The sequence below is a fragment of the Astatotilapia calliptera genome, chromosome 12, assembly GCF_900246225.1.
Source record: "Astatotilapia calliptera chromosome 12, fAstCal1.2, whole genome shotgun sequence".
In the NCBI taxonomy this organism is placed as follows: domain Eukaryota; kingdom Metazoa; phylum Chordata; class Actinopteri; order Cichliformes; family Cichlidae; genus Astatotilapia; species Astatotilapia calliptera.
Window position 1 is genome coordinate 4,405,690 of NC_039313.1, and position 21,263 is coordinate 4,426,952.

The following is a 21,263-nucleotide window of genomic DNA, read 5'->3' on the forward strand; positions in this document are numbered from 1 at the left end:
CATTTAAATTATTATGCCAGGAATTCTCAGGAGGCAGCTCGGCACTCCACATCACAGGGCTGTTTTTAATCTTCCCCTTCCCTTTTTTCCCCTCCCGAAAAGTTCAACAGCTCAGAGAGAGAGAGCTGCTCCTGTTGTGTACCTGCCTGCCGAACACCAAAGGAGGTGACTTCTAGTGCCAAAGCACAGAGAAGGAAGCTCAGGGGAGCTCCTTGACAAGTGGGGGGGGGGGGCAAGAGCCACGCGCACACATTCACACTCACACTCACCCACACACACACACACACATGCAGATGCACAGACACACCGCAGCCCTTCAAAACTCTAAAAGAGGAGGAAAATCGCTGCTTTGCTGCACAAACTTTTCTCCCACAGCTTTCATCCACTCATCTTAGACTTCTGTGTGGAACCCAATTGGATCCCTTCTTCAGTATGGGCACTGACTGAAGTGACTTTTCATAAGAAGTTGGAGCCACAGACGTTTAAACTTTGCCAGATGCCACCGAGAGAATGCAAACTCTGAACCAGCAGGCCACGAAATAATAAACGCTCATCAAAGAGCCGAAAACTTCTGCAACGTGCAATTTGTTGAAATCCTGCTCGAACATTGCAGCTCGCCATATCTGCATTTTCATCAGACAAACATTTTGGGCCATTTAATTGATTGAGCTATTTTTCCCAGGACCGTTTACAGTCAAACATTGTCTGCATTCATTGTTACACCAACTGTAGAGATATTGCATCAGTCACGAGGGACATCACTATTAAGAGCACAGCTCTTCTAAGACAAACAGGATGACTTAAAGCACTGCTATTCCATCGACCCACTGTCACAGAAATCACTTTATCAGCCTCTTTCCCATATATCCTTTCAACTTTTAATGATCAAAGGACAGAGATTATAGTAAGGGATCTTTCACGCATGGACAAGCCAGGATTATCAATCAGTGGCAGGGGAGTAAAGTAAAGTCAAATTTAAAGTGAAGGGATATAACTTAAGTCTGTATACAAAATTAACCCCCATCAAAGTAGAGCAGAGAGGATATTCTCGAAGGGGCTCGGATCTACAGTTACTCAAGGAGAGTCCAGTAAGACTGCGGCTAACTTTGGAAAATAGAGCTACTAATTGATGGAGGTTCTTCTTAGAGCAGCTCTGGTCCTAAATCCACCATTAAAAAACTGGAATTGGAGAGGAATTCAACACTAACCTTAAAGTTCACAATCCCGCCAATCAAGAAATATAATGCAGCTGATGAGGCATTATGTACTTTGTGCGAGTCACACCAGAGTCTGCCCAAATAAATGCTTCCATTTAATTCATCCCTTATCTTAATTATGGATGATTGGATGTGCGCTCTCAGGTCGTGGTAAGTGACTGGGCAACGGCGGGTCGTTTCAGCTAATAAATCACAGGACATTTAATGCATCGTTTTCTCTGGTTAATATAGGTCCATGTGTGCAACCACTGAAATCGCAGCCACTGAACAGAGTGAGATTTTATTCCTCTTCTAAATAAGGGAGGCTGGTAATAATATGTCGGCCTGTCTGACTTCTTGTGTTTCTTGATCCAGTCAACCCCTTTTTTAGTTAACATCAAGACATTTTTAAAAAGAGTTTTGTAAATTTCATTATATGCAAACTGTCAAAACAGTAAGAACAGCAGAAACTTCCAGGTATCAAAAACTGCAGTTCCTCAAATGACAACTTCAGGTTTGCCCCAAAAGTAAGTCACTCCACATCAACTACCATGTTAAAATACCCAACTTTACAAGTGAAATATACATAATATTGTGTTAGTCTCCAAGTAGATGACAGATGCACCAGGGTGAATTATTTATGCATTCATTATTTAAACTTCTAAAAATATTATTTATGGCTAAAAGGCCATTTTTGAGTGACAGATGGCAGCTGCTAGACATCTGTCTGGCATGACCTGAAGTCCCTGGACTTGGTCTCTCATCGTCTGTGCTGTTGATGCCTTTTGGAGCATTTTCAAGTGCAATTTTAAATTTTAGTTTTAAATATCACTGACTGGCTATGAGCTTAACTGCACGATTAGCCAATTTTGGTGTGTGAAATGACAGAATTTTTTATATGCCAAACAAAAATTTGGCATCCACCCATAAAGGCTATGAATGCGACTTGCTGAACGCCTCCATCTCATCCACATGTGGTAACTTCTGACTCGGAAAAACAATAAAACATAAGGGGGAAGTTCCAGCCCATTCTCACTCCCGAGGCGTAACATCCCGACAATTTGTCACATCCCGCGGTGTTCCTGAGGAACGCGAAAGGTGACCTTCCCTGTTGTTATGCTATGCGCCGAGTTATGGGTGAAATCCAGTAGAATGATAATGGTATACACGTGGTAATACACGCTCCAGCCATGTATTCCAGCCCTAACCCTAACCATAACCTTATCCCTAACCTTAACCAGCACTTTAATGACGTTAAATAGTGTTTTCCAAAGCGATTTAAGTAAAATGAATGAACATGTGTAGATTGATTCCAAACGGTTCTCGTGTTTTCTAATTTTTCCGATCTCGTCATTTAGGGACGTGATGGGTGTCCGCAAGCGTAATATGTTGACAATTTGTCACCTAGCGCAACATATTACGCTTTGGGATTGAGAACGTGTTGGGAAGTTCACAGTGAATACATCCATCTTTTATATACAGTCTGTGGTAAAGGCCATATTCTAAACCCTGAACAGGTCAGGTGCTCTGCAAAACTTAGATATAAGTATGAAAAAAACAACAGGTTAGCATAAAATACTGTTTCACACTGATGTCGCCACATTATTGATGATGTTGTACATGGTTTCTTTCTTAATCGTCCGCATCCATGAGAAGTTGCCACTAATCGTTAACTGTATGTGAGAAAACTGGAAGTAGAGAAGATGCATGGGCATGCTGCAGATTTTCATTCTGGCTGTCTCGCTCATCTTGCTGTGTGTGCATCCTTAATTAGAAATTACAATGTAATTAATACCAACATAAGAGAAGGCCAAACTACATAAACAATACCCATTTGATTAATGTAACCCCAACTGATCCTCAACAAAAGGTTAGCGTGACTTTTTAAAGTTTTCACGCCACCTCACTCGCTATGTTGATATTGAGTTTCATCACTTTAGCTGAGCGATAATGAGGTTACCACCCTGTAGCTCCTTGCTTGTGGTCACTGTGCTGCTGTTTCTGTGTGGTTACACATCTCAAAGCAGCTACTCTGTGTCTGGGTGAGCCTTCGGTCCAGCAGTCAGAGCCTGGCTCGGCGGATGGCGTGTGACACCGGGGGGGAGGTGGAGGGTGCACAGGTTCAGGCTGCGCGTCTAGGTGGGTGGGGGTGGACGAGCGTGGCGTGCGCCAAGACAAGCAGGTGTGTCGGGGCGGTCCGTCTTGGCCCTGTCAGCGATACACCATCATTAGGCGGTGTGGGCGCAGTAGGGTGCACCATTATGTCTCCCTGGGCCCTGTGTAATTACGCTCTGACATAATTAACCCAGCAAGCCCATTAGCCAAGCATTGGCTGGCTGAAGAGAGAGAAAAAAAAAGAAGCTATAATTATTTGTTGTGCGCATGTTAATGAGGCCAGCTGTGTTCCCATCATACAACACGAACAAATTAATTTACAAGGCTGTGCTCCAAGGTTTTTTCTTTTCATTCAAAACAGTCTTGTTTTTTTTTTTCCCTCTGAGTGGACTTCAAGGTCCATAAACATGCTCTGACGCTGCTGCAACAAACAGCAAGACTGCTGTAATATTGTTGTCAAGGATTAAAACTAGGTTGACAGAACACTAAAGCTTCGCTCTCACCTTCGCACACAATGCATCGTGACATAAGATGTATCGAATAAAACGGTGCCTCTTTCCCGCAACCAGTCAAAGATTAGTTTTGATTAGAAGAAACACAAACCACTTGCAGCAAATTCAGAAACATAACTTTGTTCCTTTTGTGGCGTATTTTAAACCAACGAGCATTTGATATTCAGATAGCAAACCCAAGTCTCGCTTTACCTTGATGTGGCAGGAGTGAGAAAACGCTAAAATAAAAAATAAATAAATAAAAAAATAATGAAAAAAGATAGAAGGTGGAATGAAAAAATATGATTGTGGGAAGCGGAGGCTTTTGTGTGCACGAACAAAACAAAGCTGAAAGAGAAACTTTTTAACCTGTTCTTTTTCATTGCCGTTCTGCGTCTTTGTTTGACAGACTGAAGGACGAAGAAGGAATGACATCAATACCGAGACATTTTAAAGCTCAGAACAAAGACCGGGGCTTTGGAACAAAGAGTAGAGCTAGACAGCATTTAAAATTAACACGAGATGCTGCAGTGAAAAAAAGATGTGCCAATAACATCCAAACCAAACTTCACTGGAAATGTGACAATGATAAAACCACCTACCTCCCAGTCTTGTTTTATTAGACTTGTAAGACAAATCACAATGATATAACCTCATCAAATATACCGGCCTATTGTTTAAAAAAATTTTTGAATACTTTGGTTAGACACGCACGCACACACATGCATTCCTACACACATGCACACAAACACACACACGCTGCTGTCTTTTAAGAGCACACTCTCCTGGTCCCTCTGGGGTCTCTTACTCCACAGGGATCAGTTGGAGAGGCCCCGGCTCTTTTATGAACATAATGCATTATTAAGCACCTCAAACATCTCCTGGGCCTTTGTTTATTACTGCTCTTATTAATCACTTGTGCATAATCTCGTCCCGCCCAGAGAGCTTTCATTTTTCCATCAGCTTTTATATGCCCTTATTTTCCAACAGGACTGCCACAAATGCACAAGGCACTTCTCCTTCACTCTCCTCCTGACTGTAGGTACTCAGCTGCACAATTACAATAAAGCCAGCTCGCCGTGCCTTGCAGGCCTCTCTTGCTGGTGCTCGCATTTGTATATGGGAGGTTGAAGAAGGACAACTATTCTTTATGCATCTGAACGACTCTGAATTACTAAGGTCAGCGTGCTGCATTCAGATAATCTCATAGCCGAGGGAAAAATCTGATGCGAATATGTGAGGCACTTACAAGCATCTCTTAACACAAGACGACGCGCGCCTTAATGTGGCAAAAAAGCTGCTTGTGCCTGGGCTCTCGTCTGCAGTGCTCGCGGTCACCACTAGCAAGCGCTGTTGTCATAACATTTCCACATAAATAGACACACACATCAGACACGCCGTAGGCCCCAACACAGACACACATACACACTTAGAGGGGTGTATTCAGATCAGAATCTTCAGAAAGTCTCAGTGAGCTCCCCGCTCAGATAAAAGGCGATGTGTTCTAAAGGAGAGGGGGAGCGGGGTGGATCCTGAGGGATGAGTGTGTGAACTACGAGGAGGAAAGGAAGAGCAAACACCTGGAGCGTCAGTCTCAGGGCTACGCCCCTGGCGACAGGGCCTCCTTGCTCTCACAGAGGTGGCAACAAACGCACACGTTCAAACGCCACTCGAACAGGCACGCACGCGCACTCGCACACTCCAGGAGAGAAGGCGAGGAAGAAGACAGAGACGAAGTCAGGAGCATCTCTGGGAAACCGATGAATTCAGGCAGAAGCTGCCACTGTTTTTCAGCATTCAGTGATCAGGAGGTGTTTATGTGCGCTGATCAAAACCATGTGGAGGTGATATAAACATTGTTAGGGAAACACTGTTAACAGGCCTCTTTCAAGCCCCAGACTGGGTAGGAGTTACACTGCACAGCATGGGGAGATGTCACAGGCAAATCAAAATATAGAACGCTAATGAAACACTCCAGCGGATTGACACCTCGGCTTAGGGGCCTCATGAAAGGAGATGAAAAAAATCACTTCAATCACTCGCATCAAAAAGTTATTTCTGCTCTGAGTTTACTGTTGCAATCTGAACAGGAGCGTTAACAAACCGCAGCATTATCACGCTGGAATCTCGCAACTGTAATGGATACAGCTTTTTGGAGCCGATAGCGTGCGTGGCAAAGTGAATAACTGATATGTGACCACATGTTAATAATATCCATATACAACAGGTCACTTATTGAGCCTCTGCACCGTGGGCCCCTCCCCCCTTCTTTCCTTGTTCTCCTCTTGCATTCATTAACTCCGCTGTCGGCCCGCTCTGATTGGACCACAGGCTTGGTGCCGGCGCACACTGAGCGTGCACACACACACACTGAAGGAGAGGCACTTTCAAATAAAATAATAGGAGGGGAAAAACGTCCTGCAATGAATAGTAATAACTGCATTAAGATTAACGAGCACGGCGTGTAAAGAATAATTGCATCTGTCAAAAGATTAAAAATACATGAGCTGTAGCGTTTGTTGGGGGAATGGTGGGAAAGCTCACTGTTGTGTTTGAGGGGCAGAGAGAAATGAAGTGGGGCCACAGCCAAATGACTGTCCTCCGGTGTACCTGGAGTCATCCATTCTAGCGAGAGGTGGGCGGGGAGGGGTGTGTGGGGTGGAGGGGTGACCTTGGACACAAGCAGCAAGATGTACAGTGACAAACATGCACAGGATACTGTAGGCCCTTCTCACAGATGGCAGATATTGCAAGGCCCAAAAACATAAGCACTCAGTGCTCTGACTGATTTGGCTGCTGTGATCAAACCACACCATGTGACAATGAGTAGGCAACTGCAGAGTGAGACATTCTAGCAGACAGACATGGAGACCCTGGCCACATCATTACAGGATAATGTAATATTTTATGAGTGGCAAGTGGAGCAAAAAAATAAGTTATTTAATTCTCCTTTAAAAAGCCTGTTTATTCAGTGTAACCTAACTTCCTTTGGTCACAGTTACAATTTACAGATGCCCTATAAATGTGTCAGATGTTACTGAGAACAGTTATGTGACTGTGCCTGTTAAAAATGTAGCTGTGCAGAATGGGAAGACAGCGAGCTGGAGCATCCAGACAACTTTAAGAGCTTAATTTTAAAGGGAAAGTTCAAATTTGGTTCGGGTACAGTCTTGTCACTTTGTTCAACTGTTAAACTTAGAGGTAAGAGGCTATCCTCACAAAGACAGCCAAATAAAAACATGGCTCTGTGTGCATGTATGGCGCTACTCACAGACCAGGCAATAACAAAAGGCAATACATCTAAATATGAAAACGGGTCATCCAAATGGCATCAACCATGGCAAGGTTATTGTGGTGAATAACAGACAAACAGATGAGCATACAGAGCTTTCCTGAATTGATATTTGACAGATACTTCACAATTGTTTATTTTTTAAATAGTATTATTTTTCACGAGTGCTCTTCTCATTTTGCCCCAATTAGTACCTTGATTGCTAGTCACAATTTACCTACAAGTTAAAAAACACAAAGCTGTGACACCATGAGTGCAGTGGGTAGCACGGTGACTGTCACTGTGGTAAAAAAGTGCAGACAGCCGTGTAGAGAGTGATGCTTTTGAGATTGTAAAAAAGCAGGACCTTTAATGAATACTGAGGAGGCTACACCTTTATTTGAGAATAATGTAGTAATACTAGTAGTACATATAGCATGTAATCCAAATTCTGAAAATTCTTCTTACAAATTACTTTTAAGTTTAGTTTTTCTGTCAGCTTCATTCTGTAATTTTGTCACCGCTGCTCAGCTGAGTAAAAAAATCAATGTTGCACTAAACGTAAGGTTATCATTACGCTGTTATTACAGTTTTCATTGAGTAGTTATAACCGTATTAAGTCATGCTCCCGTGGAGTTACAAGCAATGACTGCCTCATGGTGTTCAGTACCATAGCTAACTCCCTGACCTTTGCGGAGTGCTGAGAGTGAAAACAACTCGCTTCACTCTGTATGAGTCGCAGTGCTACAGTGAAACAGACTCCCTTTGTAAATATAAGGTCAAATGGAGGTAGGAGGCTGGCTGCGCTACGTCACCTGATGTAACCTGATACAGGAATGTCTACTCCTGCATACTCGATATAATGACCACAGGCGGGGTGAATAAATACACTCGATATAAAGAAACACGGATAGAAAAAAGATAGTCGTTACCCTGCAAACAAATGCTTTTTCTTAACAGCAGGTGTTGGATGACAGCAGCCTTTGATTTTTGTTTTTTTTTGTTTTTAATTTATCAGTCTTTGTTCTTGAACATAACATAACTCTTAGTTGACTCTATTTGCTACTTGAGAGAGTTTTTTGACAATATATATCTCACAAGACCCTCCTAGGCTTGAATTAAGGCCTCGATATAAAAGGTATAGGTCAGAAAATCAAACTGAATACATCTTCAAAGAAAACTATCTTTATCAAGGAAATAACTCCATTCAAAGTGTGTGAGAGTGTATGTGTGTGGGTGTGTGCATGTGTGTGGTGGTGCAATATCAAGCAGGGGACTTCAAGGAAAAATGGAGACCTTTAAAAGTCAGTTGCCGCCGTCGCTATTTCTCTGACGCAGACTTTTATCTTGTATTCATTGAATCTGTAAACAGCATTCTCTACTCCTGCCACAAGTGTTTCTCTGATCTAGACTGAGATTGGGCTGCGTTTTGCTGCCGTCTCCTGCAACAAAGAGCAATACAGTACATGTGCCCTGCGTGGCATTGAAATAACAACTAAATAAACACGCAATATGTCTTTCCTCTGCTCTTACTTACTGTCTTTCCCCCCTTTTTCCCCCCATTGGCCTCATCAGACCCGCGTTCCGCACAGAGCCAGACTTCAGTTGGGATTTTAATTGGCCCTCCACAATCAACAGCAAAGCTCCTCAAGGATGTGTTCGCTCCTCAGCCAGGCTACACTCAAGGACCAGTGCTGGGTTTTGAAGTGGCCTCACGCAGAGTTTTGGAAACCGCTCTGAGAGCGTAGACTTTGAAAAACAGATAAGAGCCACAGGCTATAGGGTTTTATGCATCTTGTATCATATACTGTTCCACCATATCTATCTATGGTAAGAAAATTACTTTTTTTCTTCACATATGCATGATATGTCTCTGCGTGTACACTTAGAGGCCTGGTCCAGTGATAGGGAATTGATCTCTGGGGAGGGATCTTGGAAGGGAGAGACATAATTCTAGGAGTAACGCCGGTGTTTATGCTGCTGCCGCTGCTGTTGTTTGTGAAGATGCACATCTCAGGTCTTAGTGGGAGACTCACCTGGGGCCTCGATAAGCTGTTTGTAGATTCCCAGGAACGCAGACTCTGCCTCCTTACTGCGCTTGTTCAGAGCAACCACCTGCAGGGGAGAAGATGCCATTAAGGAAAACACGGACTGATAGGATCCTGGCACACGACTAACTCACAATGCACAGAATATTTGCACTGCAGGCATTAAATTGACGCTTTTACACAGAGCAGAAAGCATGCAAACTCTCCTATTGCTCGCAATAAATGAATGGTAGCGAGAGCAAAGGTCAGCCTCACAGCATCCTGCCGATAAATCAAACATTTCTGCTTGTCTTTTATATGTGCATACCGGAAAAATGCTGCGTGGCTTCTACTGTACATAATCTGCGACAACTAGAGAAACAAGGTATAAACTATGACCATGTCCTTGCTGTGTCACTGCCAAGATGCTACATGTTGCGAGGTGACATTTGGCCTGTTAAATGTAGGTGCTGGTGTGTGCGAGGAGACTTGCCAGTGGCCTCCATCACCAGCAGCACTCAGCACCTGCTATCCTTGGCGCTGCGGGTGATGCAAACCAATTAACGATTCATTAGGAGGGACAAAGAAAGTGAATTAGCTACCACCTGGCCCCATGGAGAGGGCACCTGCACTAGTGGGTATGTGGGTTACTCTGCTCCCAGCTCCCGCTAAGACCTCAGGCCTGTTTTCGTAAGTCAGAATCTGCCTCTCCATGTCCTCATGCAACAGTAAATCAGATCAGGCTTGTTCAAATGGCCCCCCACTCCAAAAGCAGATAGAATTCAAATTATTGTCATCTATTGTCCGTGTCATTTCTGTCACTGTTGATTACAGACTTGAATTGGCTCAATGGACTCCACAACAGTGGGTCAAGTGTGCAGTATGGCTAAGCCCCTCCTCATCAGTACGGCTGCACTCGAAGGAAAAAAAAGAAAAGAAAAAACATTCATTTTGCAAAGGCAGAAAACACTTATGAGAATGGTGGCAATGTGTTGGGGGCGGTTTAGTGGGGTTATAAATAAGGTGTGTGGAAAACAGCGAGGGACGCAGAGCCTTTGATTTACTGGAAATGGCTGGTGTCTTCCCCAGGGAGGCATAACGACAGCATCATGTTTAAAGAAATATCATAAAGATCAGGCAAATCCCCCCATCACTCCCACTTGGAGCAGCTCCGAGGAGTTCATGGAAAATGGAAAAGGCTGGAGCCCAATCAATACAGATGCAATAGTCTGCCGCTCTCAGTCAGCTGCCTGCTACACTATGCTGTTCTGTTTCACTCAGCTCTACCCATATTTAACCCTCCCACCACCCTCCATTTGCCCCCATCCTCCCCCAGTCACCCGTCTCCCCTGTCCCTTTGGAACATGACATTAATGTTGGCATGTTGGTGCACAAACAGTGAAAATGCGTGAAGCTCAATGGCACCATAAATAACGTTCCGGCTTTATCTTTTGCTTATGAGTACATCAACAACTGAGCTGCTTCAGCTGAGGCGGGCTTTATTCCCAATGATGAGACACTGTTTTTATGCTTGCTTCCCGAGGAGGAGCAGTTTGGTGACCCAGAGCTTGTTTTTGAGGCAGTAACTAAAAAGTCTCCTTCTCCTCTCTTCAGCGTGACAATGAGCAAACCAACAACACCACTCTGTGACACCAAGACAAACTATCACCAACCTGAGCTTACACCTCATCTACATGGCCACTACAGCAGGGTGGCTGATCCCACAGCTAGTCATCAACTTTTCACTGACAGTCTGCTGGCTGGCGTGCCTTCCTCAAAGCATATACATCAAATGAGACTCCCAACTGCATATGTAAAAAGCCCGAGCTCCTTGTGAAGGCACCAGCCAAGGCTCCATCTTCCAGGGTCTGCTGGCCCTCCATCATCCTTTAATGAGAGAACACGAAGATTACCTTCACAATCACACCATTAACCTGCCTACAGACGCTAGCAAAGACATCAATCACACGCCCGTCTGATGCCTTCTCAAGTTAGTGTCCGCTCTGCGTAAAGACACCCCCACACAAATCTACCTTTCCTCAAAGCACTTTGAGGTGTTGTGCATAATCACAGAGTCATCCTCAGGACCACGATAATCCACCTCCAGTCAAGCACGTGGGCTTTTCGAGCCACAAGTCTAACTGATATGAGCATATGGAGCTGGTGCACAGGGACCAGCATTTGTATGATACCCCTGGGATCACAAGTACCTCAGCCGATCAGTGTTTATGATGACATCACAAAGATCCAGTGCCAGCTTTAGTTCACAGTCTGCTACTACAGTATTATTACGTTGACTAATCTTTGATGACACTAAAATGTGGAATTGCTTCTTGCATTTGCATTGTTATACCATGAAAACACAGGTGAGCTAGGCAAATATTACCAGAAAAACCTGTCCAAGACTATCCTGAACTCCTGGATAGCGACAAACACACCAGTATTATGGATAACTTGCTATGTTTAGGAATGCATTAGGACATTTGAGAAAGGTTAGAAGTATAAACATGAATAATACAGCTAAGTTTCTGCTTTGTTAGCTAACCCAAACTTTTTCTAGCATCCTTTAAATGTAGAGATAAATTTTATTTGACTCAAAATTATGTTTCAGTCAAATATCTGTGTTTATGCTGCTGATTTAACTTTGCTTTGTCACTTACTAACGTGCAATTTCATTGTTACCCAAGTTTTAGCTTAGATATTAAACTGCCAGATATGTCACCAACGTAATATGTAACTAAAAATCCTGCTTTGTTAAATAAAAAAATATATTTTGCTCATACACTTTAAATATCCATATGAATCACATTCTTCTCAACTTAAATTTACAGTAAAACCCTCTTAATACTATGGTTTTTCACACCAGGACATAAACCAAATCTTACAATTATTTATATGCAAACTCACTTGAACAACAGCTCATTTGACATTACACCACATCATTGTTTATATAATAAAAAGTAAGCCAACATGCAGAAGCAGATTGTGGAAAAACTACAGAACCATTATTTAGTAGCTTGTAGAATCACCTTTAGCAGAAATAACTTGAAGAAATGGTTGTTGATCGATGGTCATGACAATTTGCATATTAATCAAAAAGCTGACCTCACAGCCCATTGTTCATCAGTGGTGCTAGTTTCAATCATTATGCAAATGTACTGTTTATAAGATTGGGGAAACCTGCAATCAGCTGAGACTTGGATGAGTGACGAAACGTTTCCTCCACTGAAAACGCCACATCCAGATGAACAGAATCAACTTTTTGGAGCTTGAAGGAACCCTTTTCTGTTTAATTTTACCAACGCTAAAATGCTGTGGAGATCATCTTGATTCTTTTATTTTGCTGCTGTTGTCCTGTTGCATAACCTACTTTCAGCCAAGCTCTATCTGTCAGACAGATGGCTTACATTTGACCCAAGAATACGTTGGTATACAGACAAGTTCATGGTGGACTCAGTGACTGCAAGGTGCCCAGTTTCTTTGCTGCCAAACAAGCCCAAATTATCACCACATCACCACTGTGGTTGGCAGTTGGTATGAGCCCTTTGTGCTAATATTCTGCATGTTCTTTTCACCAAACCTAGAACTGTGCATTAAAGCCGAACATCTCCACTTTGTCTGTCACGTTTGTCTGAAGGACATTTTTCCAGAAGTGTCATGGTTTGTTCAAATGCAACTTTACAAACCTAAGATATGATGCCATGTTGTTTTAGTGAGAAGAGACTTTCTCCTGGCAAGTGGTTCCGTAGTGTATGATTTACGCATTTGCCTAACAAGTTAAATACCCCGATTCAATCCTGGGAGCAGACAAATCTCTTGGGGGACACATCAGGAAGTGAAGCTGGCATAAAAATCTGCCAGATATGCAGGGAGCTACAGCTGTGGTCACCAATTGTGATTAAGGGAACAGCCAAAAGTAGCTGCTACGACTACTAGGCACAAAGCCATAATTGTTCATCCTCTTTTTAATTTTAATGTTATGAATTTTAAAACGCTAACCGAGGCCTGAGATGTAAGTGTGAGATGTAATGTTCGGGGTTTATTTAGTTTCTCTCAGCACTGCACGGTTTAATCTTGGGGCGAATTTGCTGGAACATTCACTCCTGTAAAGATTGGCATCTGCCTTGAAGGTTTAGCACTTGTGAATCATCTCTCATTGCAGGTGCCCAGGACTGCAACCTGTCTGGAAATGGCCTTATAACCCTTCCAAGATTTTGAATGGCAGCCACAGTTGCTTATTTAAACTGATGTTTTCCTCCTTGGCATTATGTTAACACACACACACACACACACACTGTCCAAACTTGTGCTTTTATAATATCATGATATTAGTGAAGCTGTAGCAGCAGTGTGGAGAAAAAAACCTTCACACTGCTCTTAAGTACCGGATAGCTTGTTTTTCTTAATCCTTCTTCTTTTCTTTTTTTTTTTGGTCTGAGGCAGTTATTCCGGGCGTGTTGTTGGTCTCAGGATGACAACAGCTTGCCAAAAATCAGGACCTGTAAGAACAGGTGCAGCTCAAGGTAGGTCTATAACTACCAAATCACTTCTCCTCTTTTGGCTGTGTGATATGGCTCTTGCCCTGGGTTTGGCTCACATTTCTTTCTTTGTTTTCACCCATTTCATGATTAAGGATATGGCTACCAAGGGAATGGGCTTGGCCGCAGGTTGATTTTCCAAAGAGGAATAAAGCCTGAGGCAGAGCAGCAAAAGAGAGACAAAGGAAACCTGTTAACGCTTCTCCATAACTCTTCACGCAGCAGCGGAGTGGGCAGAGCACAGCCTCTGGGACAAGGCTGCTGGGAAATACTTACTGATAAGCCTTTGAGAATACTTACAGTGCCCACTAGTGAGTGTCTATGTGTGTATGTGAGAAATAGCTAGCATGTGCTGAAGAGAGAGGAATAAATAAAGGAGAACAAGTCAAGAATGAAGTAGAGGAGGCAGCATGAAGGGCTACTGAGCAATGCTGAGAGAGAGAGACAGAGAGACAACAGAAAAGAGAGGTTCCCATAAAGAGCGCAATTAGCAATTATGCAGTCATCAATTACAATTATCACAACTGGTGATTATGCAATTATCACACTAAATCATCGTTTCCCCCCTCTGCCTTACCAGTTTGCCACCCCCTGTGATTTGGTTGTTTGAGGATGGGTTGTGATGATGCAGGTGATTAGAGTGTGCGACAATGATGGGGGTGTTGGGCGGGTGTCAACGCGGAGAGTGTGCAAATAAATGTGTGAATGCTTGGAGCATGTCTGCATATGCATCTGTGCCTCCGTGTGAGCAGCGTGCCATTTCATTCTCTCTGAGTTAGTGTGTGCATGTGTGTATTCACGGATGCGCCGCCTCCATCTCAAGGTGAATGTGGTCGTCGCTGGGGGTGGTTTGGGGACAGAAAATGTATGGTTCCGCAGTCCCTGAGGCCTCTAAATTACCTGTCATCTTCCCCATGATGCAAAGGTCAGCGCACAATCAGAGGGAGTCCATCCTACTGTGCTGCTCACTGAGCTCCAGTCCAGCCCACAGGCTGACAGGATGTCACAACAACCCCGGTCCCGCTCCATGCTTATTAGAACAAAACAGTGGGAAGCCCACTACCACCACAGCACCACTTGTCACCAGAATTTCCGGAAGAATCTGCTGGATATGTGACAAATATTTGCTCCTTGGAGCTGATACAGGAGATAAGCCAAAATACGATCGTTATTGTTCTTTCCTGAGATACATTTCTATAACATATATTCAGTATATAACCCCCAGTGATTGTTTGATTTTTTTTTACATTTCCAAACATTGGTTTTAGTGGACTGACTTCTCCCAGTCTGGAGGTAATACTATTTTAGGGGTGCACTTGTTGACTGCCACTCTGGAAATAAGGTGACATTTACCCGTGGCTGTGGCTGATAATTATCTGTGCTATGCATGTTGTTTATAGAGATACCCAGCGGTGCATCCCTATAAACAACATTCATTCTGACCTGTCCTGAGTAAAATTACTTTGATAAAGTATCTCATAGTGGCTTCCATGCAAAATTTCTTTGTTTCCCTAGCGCCAAAAAAATGAATAAATAAATAAATAACCAAAAACTGGTAAACAAAAAAAATATTGTTATCATCCATCAGCCAAATTGTTATTTCAGACATCAGCACCTGTGCGGATTTCCTGGTCAGTGGGTCCTTCATCTGTAAATCATCATTTACAGCAAAATTATTCAGCATCTCACTCGGTAATTTATAGCCTTAAATAAATAAATAAATAAATAAAATAAATAACCTTAAATAAAGGTCAAAAGAGTTAAAATAATTTCAAGATGACTTTTTAATGACTGACTGGTCACGGGAATGCCTCTGTGAAACACAGCAAAATTTCGATTGTAAAAGACAATTCACGGAGGAAACCTGTGAGTTATCTGCTTTCAGTTTCTTTTATGTGATCTGTATGTTAAAACGAAAACAAATGCAAAAAAAAAAAGAAGAGAAAACTATCATCATTTTCTCCTCAGAAGCAGGAAAGAGATCTGATCTTAGCCATGCAGGCCCAGCACTTGTGCAGCTGTCACTGCAGGCGGTTGTTTTGCTTTGAGAGTAGGTTCACAGGAGAGGCGGGAGCGCAGAGATGAGTTGGTGAGGAGTGACTGATGAGTGGGTGGAGGAGAGAGTCAGAGGTAAACACTATTGCAATACAGTCTGGACATTGAGGGACCCGTGTACACCCACACATGCACTCCCACGTACACACACACACACACACATATACATCAAGTTGCTCTCATTCAGCCTGTGTTTGAGGGCAGATTTAATCATGGTGACACCCATCTTGGAGCGGTGGTGGCAGCATGGCGGTGGCTGCAGCCATCTCTGGGTGCCCGGTGAGATGAGCAGTCAGAGTACTGACACACATCTCGTCGCCACGTCAATTCCAATCAGCGGTGCCTGTCAGTCAATGCGCCGCGCTCACAAAAGACTGACGCTGCCGCCACTCAGCCACTGCAGAGCTGCCGTCTCAGCCAAATAAATGGCCAAAGCTGACCAAACCAATATTCTTCTGAACCACTTATCCGCTCCTCATGTGAATACATGCTGCAACAAAAGCAATGACATATTCAATGTGAAAATTTGACACCATTCATGGTAGCCTGTAAGCCCAAGGGGAGAGGCTCAACTGTATTGGAATAGTTGAATGATATTTGAATGGTACAATGAATGGAGGCAGAGTAGGACCTTATAAAGTGTACACCAGAAAAAAATCCAATATAGGTTTCAAGACCCTATTAACCTGAGGAGAAGAAGGCAGAAAGGTTTTCATATAGCATTTTACAGCTGCTACTGGATTAGGCTGTGGTTATATACTTTCCGTGTCCGCGAGTCTGCTCAGCTGCACTTGGGTCTCAGTGATGCAAACTTAGCCATCAAACAGGGAGTTCAAGGGTCTGTGCAGATGTTCGAAGGCCAGCCTTTTTTTAAAGACTCATCAATAGAGAATTTACATTAGAATGCACCAACTATGCATCTGATCCAGTTGGCGAACATCGAAGAAGCATAGCAGGAATGACTACTTGGCTGTCGGGGCTTCTACAGTCTGCGTCCACAATGGAGTATCATGTAGGCTTTAGCAGGCAACCCTGTACAGGAAGTCATGCTTTGAGCTATATCCTAACGTCAGCATGCTCACCGTAATGTGAGAGAAACTGTTTGCTGGGGGCTTGTTAACATTGACATACATGTTAGCACTGACCACGTTCACTACCACAGATATTTTATACGGCAGTTAACAAAAAAAAACATGTCTGAATGATGAGATATAATAAGCTTTGCTAGGTTTTAATGCTCAAACTCAGGGACTGAAACTGAAGCCAGAACTACCGCAGTTCCTTGAATACTCCCCCCAAAATTAAGTTACAAGGAACAAATTTAAAGCAGAAAAAAACAAACAAAATAAACAGGTTTATATCCTAGTGCAAAAATTTGTGTTATGAAGGGTTTAAAAAAAAACAAAAAAACAATCAATTTAAATTATTCTGAGGCACAGGTGTCAAATTCCAGGCCTCGAGGGCCGGTGTCCTGCAGGTTTTAGATGAGTCCTTGATCCAACACAGCTGATTTAAATGGCTAAATTACCTCCTGAACATATCTTGAAGTTCTCCAGAAGCCTGGTAATAAACTGATCATTCGATTCAGGTGTGTTGACCCAGGGTGTTATCTAAAACCTGCAGGACATCGGCCCTCGAGGCCTGGAGTTCGACACCCCTGTTCTAAGGCTTAAAGTTATGCATTATTTGAGGTGTGGCCACTTTTACAGGTGTGCTGACACAGGTGTCTGCGGCTGAAGCTCAGCTCTGCTTTACATCCACTAATTCAATCCACTGCACCTGACCTCTCAACTCTCTCGGTGCCATTTGGAGCATTTTTAATGGAATTATCTGACAAATATTAGAGCCTGCTGTGCAGTTAATTATACAGAGCAGCCCATCCAAGAAATCTGTGCTCCAGTTTTTCTAAGTAAATTCTACCATTTTATATATGTAAAGCATATAGCAGCAAATAGCAAGTTGCAAACATTAGTTTTTTCCTATTTTTGTGCCTTTTTTTTTGCAAATTTCAGAAAAACTCCCAGAAACACATATGCAAGTGGGTCAGCGCATCTTATTAGTATGGTTTGCTAGTGTTAGCACTCCTCTCACCCAAACAGACTTACTTCTACACCTGCTTGGTTCAAATAACCAAGATGGCGACAGCCAAAATATTAAACTCAAGGCTTTAAAATAAAACCAATGGACAACCTCAGGATGGCTACATTAATCTTTTATATACAATCATATATAAGATTTGCCAAATTAATAATTCAGAATCATGTTAGATATAAAGACACATGTCATCCTTTGAAGACTTAAGGTTTGCATCTAATAGTTGCAAGATACTTCAGTTGGAGCCTAAAGGTGGATACACCAACATCATTTTCTCTACAGCAGCTAACATGGCTAAAACTGCAAATCTACATATACTGTGTAAGAGGAGAGAGACTTCAGGTCAATGCCCCAGTGTAGTATGCTGATAATGACCCAGACAGAGAGAGAGAGAGAGACAGCAAACCTCTACAGATCAAGGTGGGGCTGACGTAATCCTGACGGACGTGGCACGTGTCGCTGCATGAGAGACAGAGAACATGGCACGACATTAAACCGAGATCAAAGGGCCTGCTGTCTCCGCTAGGCAGCAGGTGCCTTCTGGGTACCCCCCCCCAGTCATCATCAACAGGCGGTAGAACCACTGTGTTTCCCACCCTCTCAACAAAATTCAAAAGCACCAGCCTCCGTACTAACACCTCAAAGTCACAGCAAAGTCAAAGTCAAGAGCCGACGAGAGACAAACGGAGAAGAGAAAACAAATCTTTTTTGAACGTCTTTGTAGTTCAAAAGACGGGAGTTGTCATTTTCTTTGAGTTTGCTCTTTCAAATGTTTCAAGCACCGAGTGACCTAAACCTTGAGGAAAGTGTGTCTCCTGAAAATGTATCCATCACGGCATGATGGAAGGGAGCGCGGGCGTGCTGAGGGTAAGATGAAGGCACCGGTTGATGTGCTGAGAAGGAGGGCTGCGAAAAGTAGTAATGAGTGCACCTGGACTAGATTTCTGTGCTGGGAGAACTGTTAAGAGGAGAGAAGAGAAGAGAGGAGAAGTGTAGGTAAGGGCTAATTATAACAATAAAGTGCCCCCATTATCCCGGCACTGTACTGCCCTAGTGAACAGAGCTACAACAGATGGGGTGTCACGGGTAACTGTGCCAATGTGAGCCAAAGCCCTGGAGTGGATGGACCCTGGCAGGCCGCTGGTGGAGCAGCTCTAGTTAAGGGGGAGGCACAGCTGCATATCTCGCCCCCCCAGACACATGTTGACAGTGTTTCTCTAGCCCTGCCTACACTAGTCAAGGTGAGACAGCATGACACGAGAGGAGAGGGAGGCAGCGAAAGAGGGAGTGCGAGTGCTCCTCTATGATGGATAGCGCTCTCCAGCCACCTCTCCTCTCTCTCCCTCTTAGAAGGCTGGTGACTTTCCAGTGAGGCAATTATCATTGCGGAATGCATAATAGCCTAATTAATTACAGGTGTCAGCGCTGCCTTTGTTTCAGCATGGAGGAACATCATGCCAAAGCCGCATCCGCTAAAAAGAACAGCGCTGATGAACGAGCCTTGAACCGCGGTTAGAAGAGCGCAGCTGACAGAGGAGCGAACGGTGTGGAGATGGCTTGAAGTCTGCCAAACAATCCGGCGTCTGTTGCAGGCAGAAGACGGATCGGAAACACATGGTGCAGAAATTAGGTCCATTATTTGCTTGATAAATCTGCCGTTGTCAATCGCAAGGGCTCGGAAGAAGATCTCAGGTAGGCCCCGCGTAGGACGGCTCTGCGGTTAATTTGGCTCCAAATAGAGGAAGAACGAGAGTGACGTTGGTGGCGGCACTATCAACAATCAAACGGCCCCCTTCACCCAGCCTTCCCTGACAAACACGCCGTATCATTTGTCCTGTCAGATTTGCCGATCTCATTCATTGTAGTGAAAAAGCCGGAAAGTAGACAATTGCCGGGGAAAAGAAACAGGACCTGCGAAGGAGAGGAGTGAATGATGGGGTGACTAGGAAGGAGAGACAAGCACAGAGATTTGTGCTCCTCTCCGCCGCAGCTAAACACAAGCATGCATTTGTGCAGAACTTAATGGAACGTCACATTTAGTGTGCCAGTGTGAGCGTACTGTACAGCCCGTGTGTGTGTCGTTGTGGGGGTCGTGGTGGTAGGCTGATAATCCCTCCACGCCCCCAGGCAGCGAGGGCTCATTGTAGAGTACATTGAGTCTAATAGAAGCAGGCGCTGCAGTTGTATGCAGCTTTTTTCTGCTCCCACTATGAGAGGAGTTTTTACATAATTAATGACTGTTGATGTTTCCTAGGTAGTCGCCCGGCAAATTCACTCCAGACTCGGCTGCCACCATCGTTGGTTCCACAGAGAATGAGCGACAGTAGAACAGACAGCTTACATTACAGGCATAAATAAGGCAATTTTGTACAGTGTCTTCAGACATTACTGTGAGGGGGGTTCAGGGCCAATGATTCGACTTGCTTCAGAGAAACGCTCAGAAAGAGCTTTTCTGTGTCTCCGAGTCTTCCGAGAATTTGCGCTTGATGCGAGTAAAACTACTTCCTTTAGTGTTTTTTTTTTTTTTTTTCATTCGTTATGCTCTTAGAGAGGCGCAGATGAAGAGGCGCCTTTTCAAAAACACTTGACGGCTCCAGACGGGCGATCATTCACATCTGCATGAATCAGTCTAATCTGAATGTCGCTTTTAATACACGTTAGTCCGGCGTAGGAGTCTGGGTTTGTACGCCGCAGACCTCCAGCAGTCTGGCGAGGCCTCGGGGCCCTTTGCACATCTTGCTGGGAGGCAGTCCACATTTATACTGGAGCATGTTAAATTAAACATTTAAACACGACACCAAGGGAAGGCTATTTTTTACTGCTCCCAGCCCACTACTCATTATTAATTTGTAATAACCTTTAAGGCTTTTTGATGTCATACATATTTTACAGAGAGATATCACTCCCAGCCAGACTGGTGAGGGCCTGTCGATGACAGATCACCGGAGTGCCACTGAAATGTGGCTTCATCTGCTATAATTAGGACCAGGTGGGGGTTGGGTTCCCTGTGTGTTTGTCTATGCACCAACTCACACACAAATGTAATGACAAATGTCAAAGACCAAAAAAGTGTGGAGGGTCAAAAAGAAAGGAAAAAAAAGGCATCTTTCTGGCAGTTACCTGTCCATCACTGTATACCTTTTAGATATTTATGAATGCCAAATGTGAAAGTAGTTAATTTCAGCTACATAAATCACCTGAGTGGCTGAATGCTTGAAAAGGAGGGGGGGCACATTAACACCCCACACTCTATCTCCTTCATATTCCTCCGTTAGAGGGCTGGCCAAGACCCATCTTACTCCCGCTCTGCTGGGAGGCCCTTCGTGCCCGCTGGATGCCAGCCTAAAGCTCATGTACGCTGGTGCCAACATGCCACTAAAAGCTGTAAAACAAACGAGCTCTGTTTGGTTAATGTACACTGATTGACCTCCGCTGCCAGGCATTTGATGTCATGATTGTAATGACCAGCTTTCTGC

At 43.8% G+C, this 21,263-nt stretch overlaps 1 protein-coding gene across 7 annotated transcripts in view; it reads right to left on the reverse strand.

Moving 5' to 3' along the window:
- Positions 1-21,263, reverse strand: part of cux2b (cut-like homeobox 2b) — a 95,997-nt gene that overhangs the window by 21,250 nt on the left and 53,484 nt on the right. For all 7 annotated transcript variants that reach the window (XM_026186165.1, XM_026186163.1, XM_026186166.1 and 4 more), the window contains one exon: positions 9,110-9,188. In XM_026186165.1, coding sequence (XP_026041950.1) covers positions 9,110-9,188 — 79 coding nt within the window. The remainder of the gene's footprint in view (positions 1-9,109; positions 9,189-21,263) is intronic.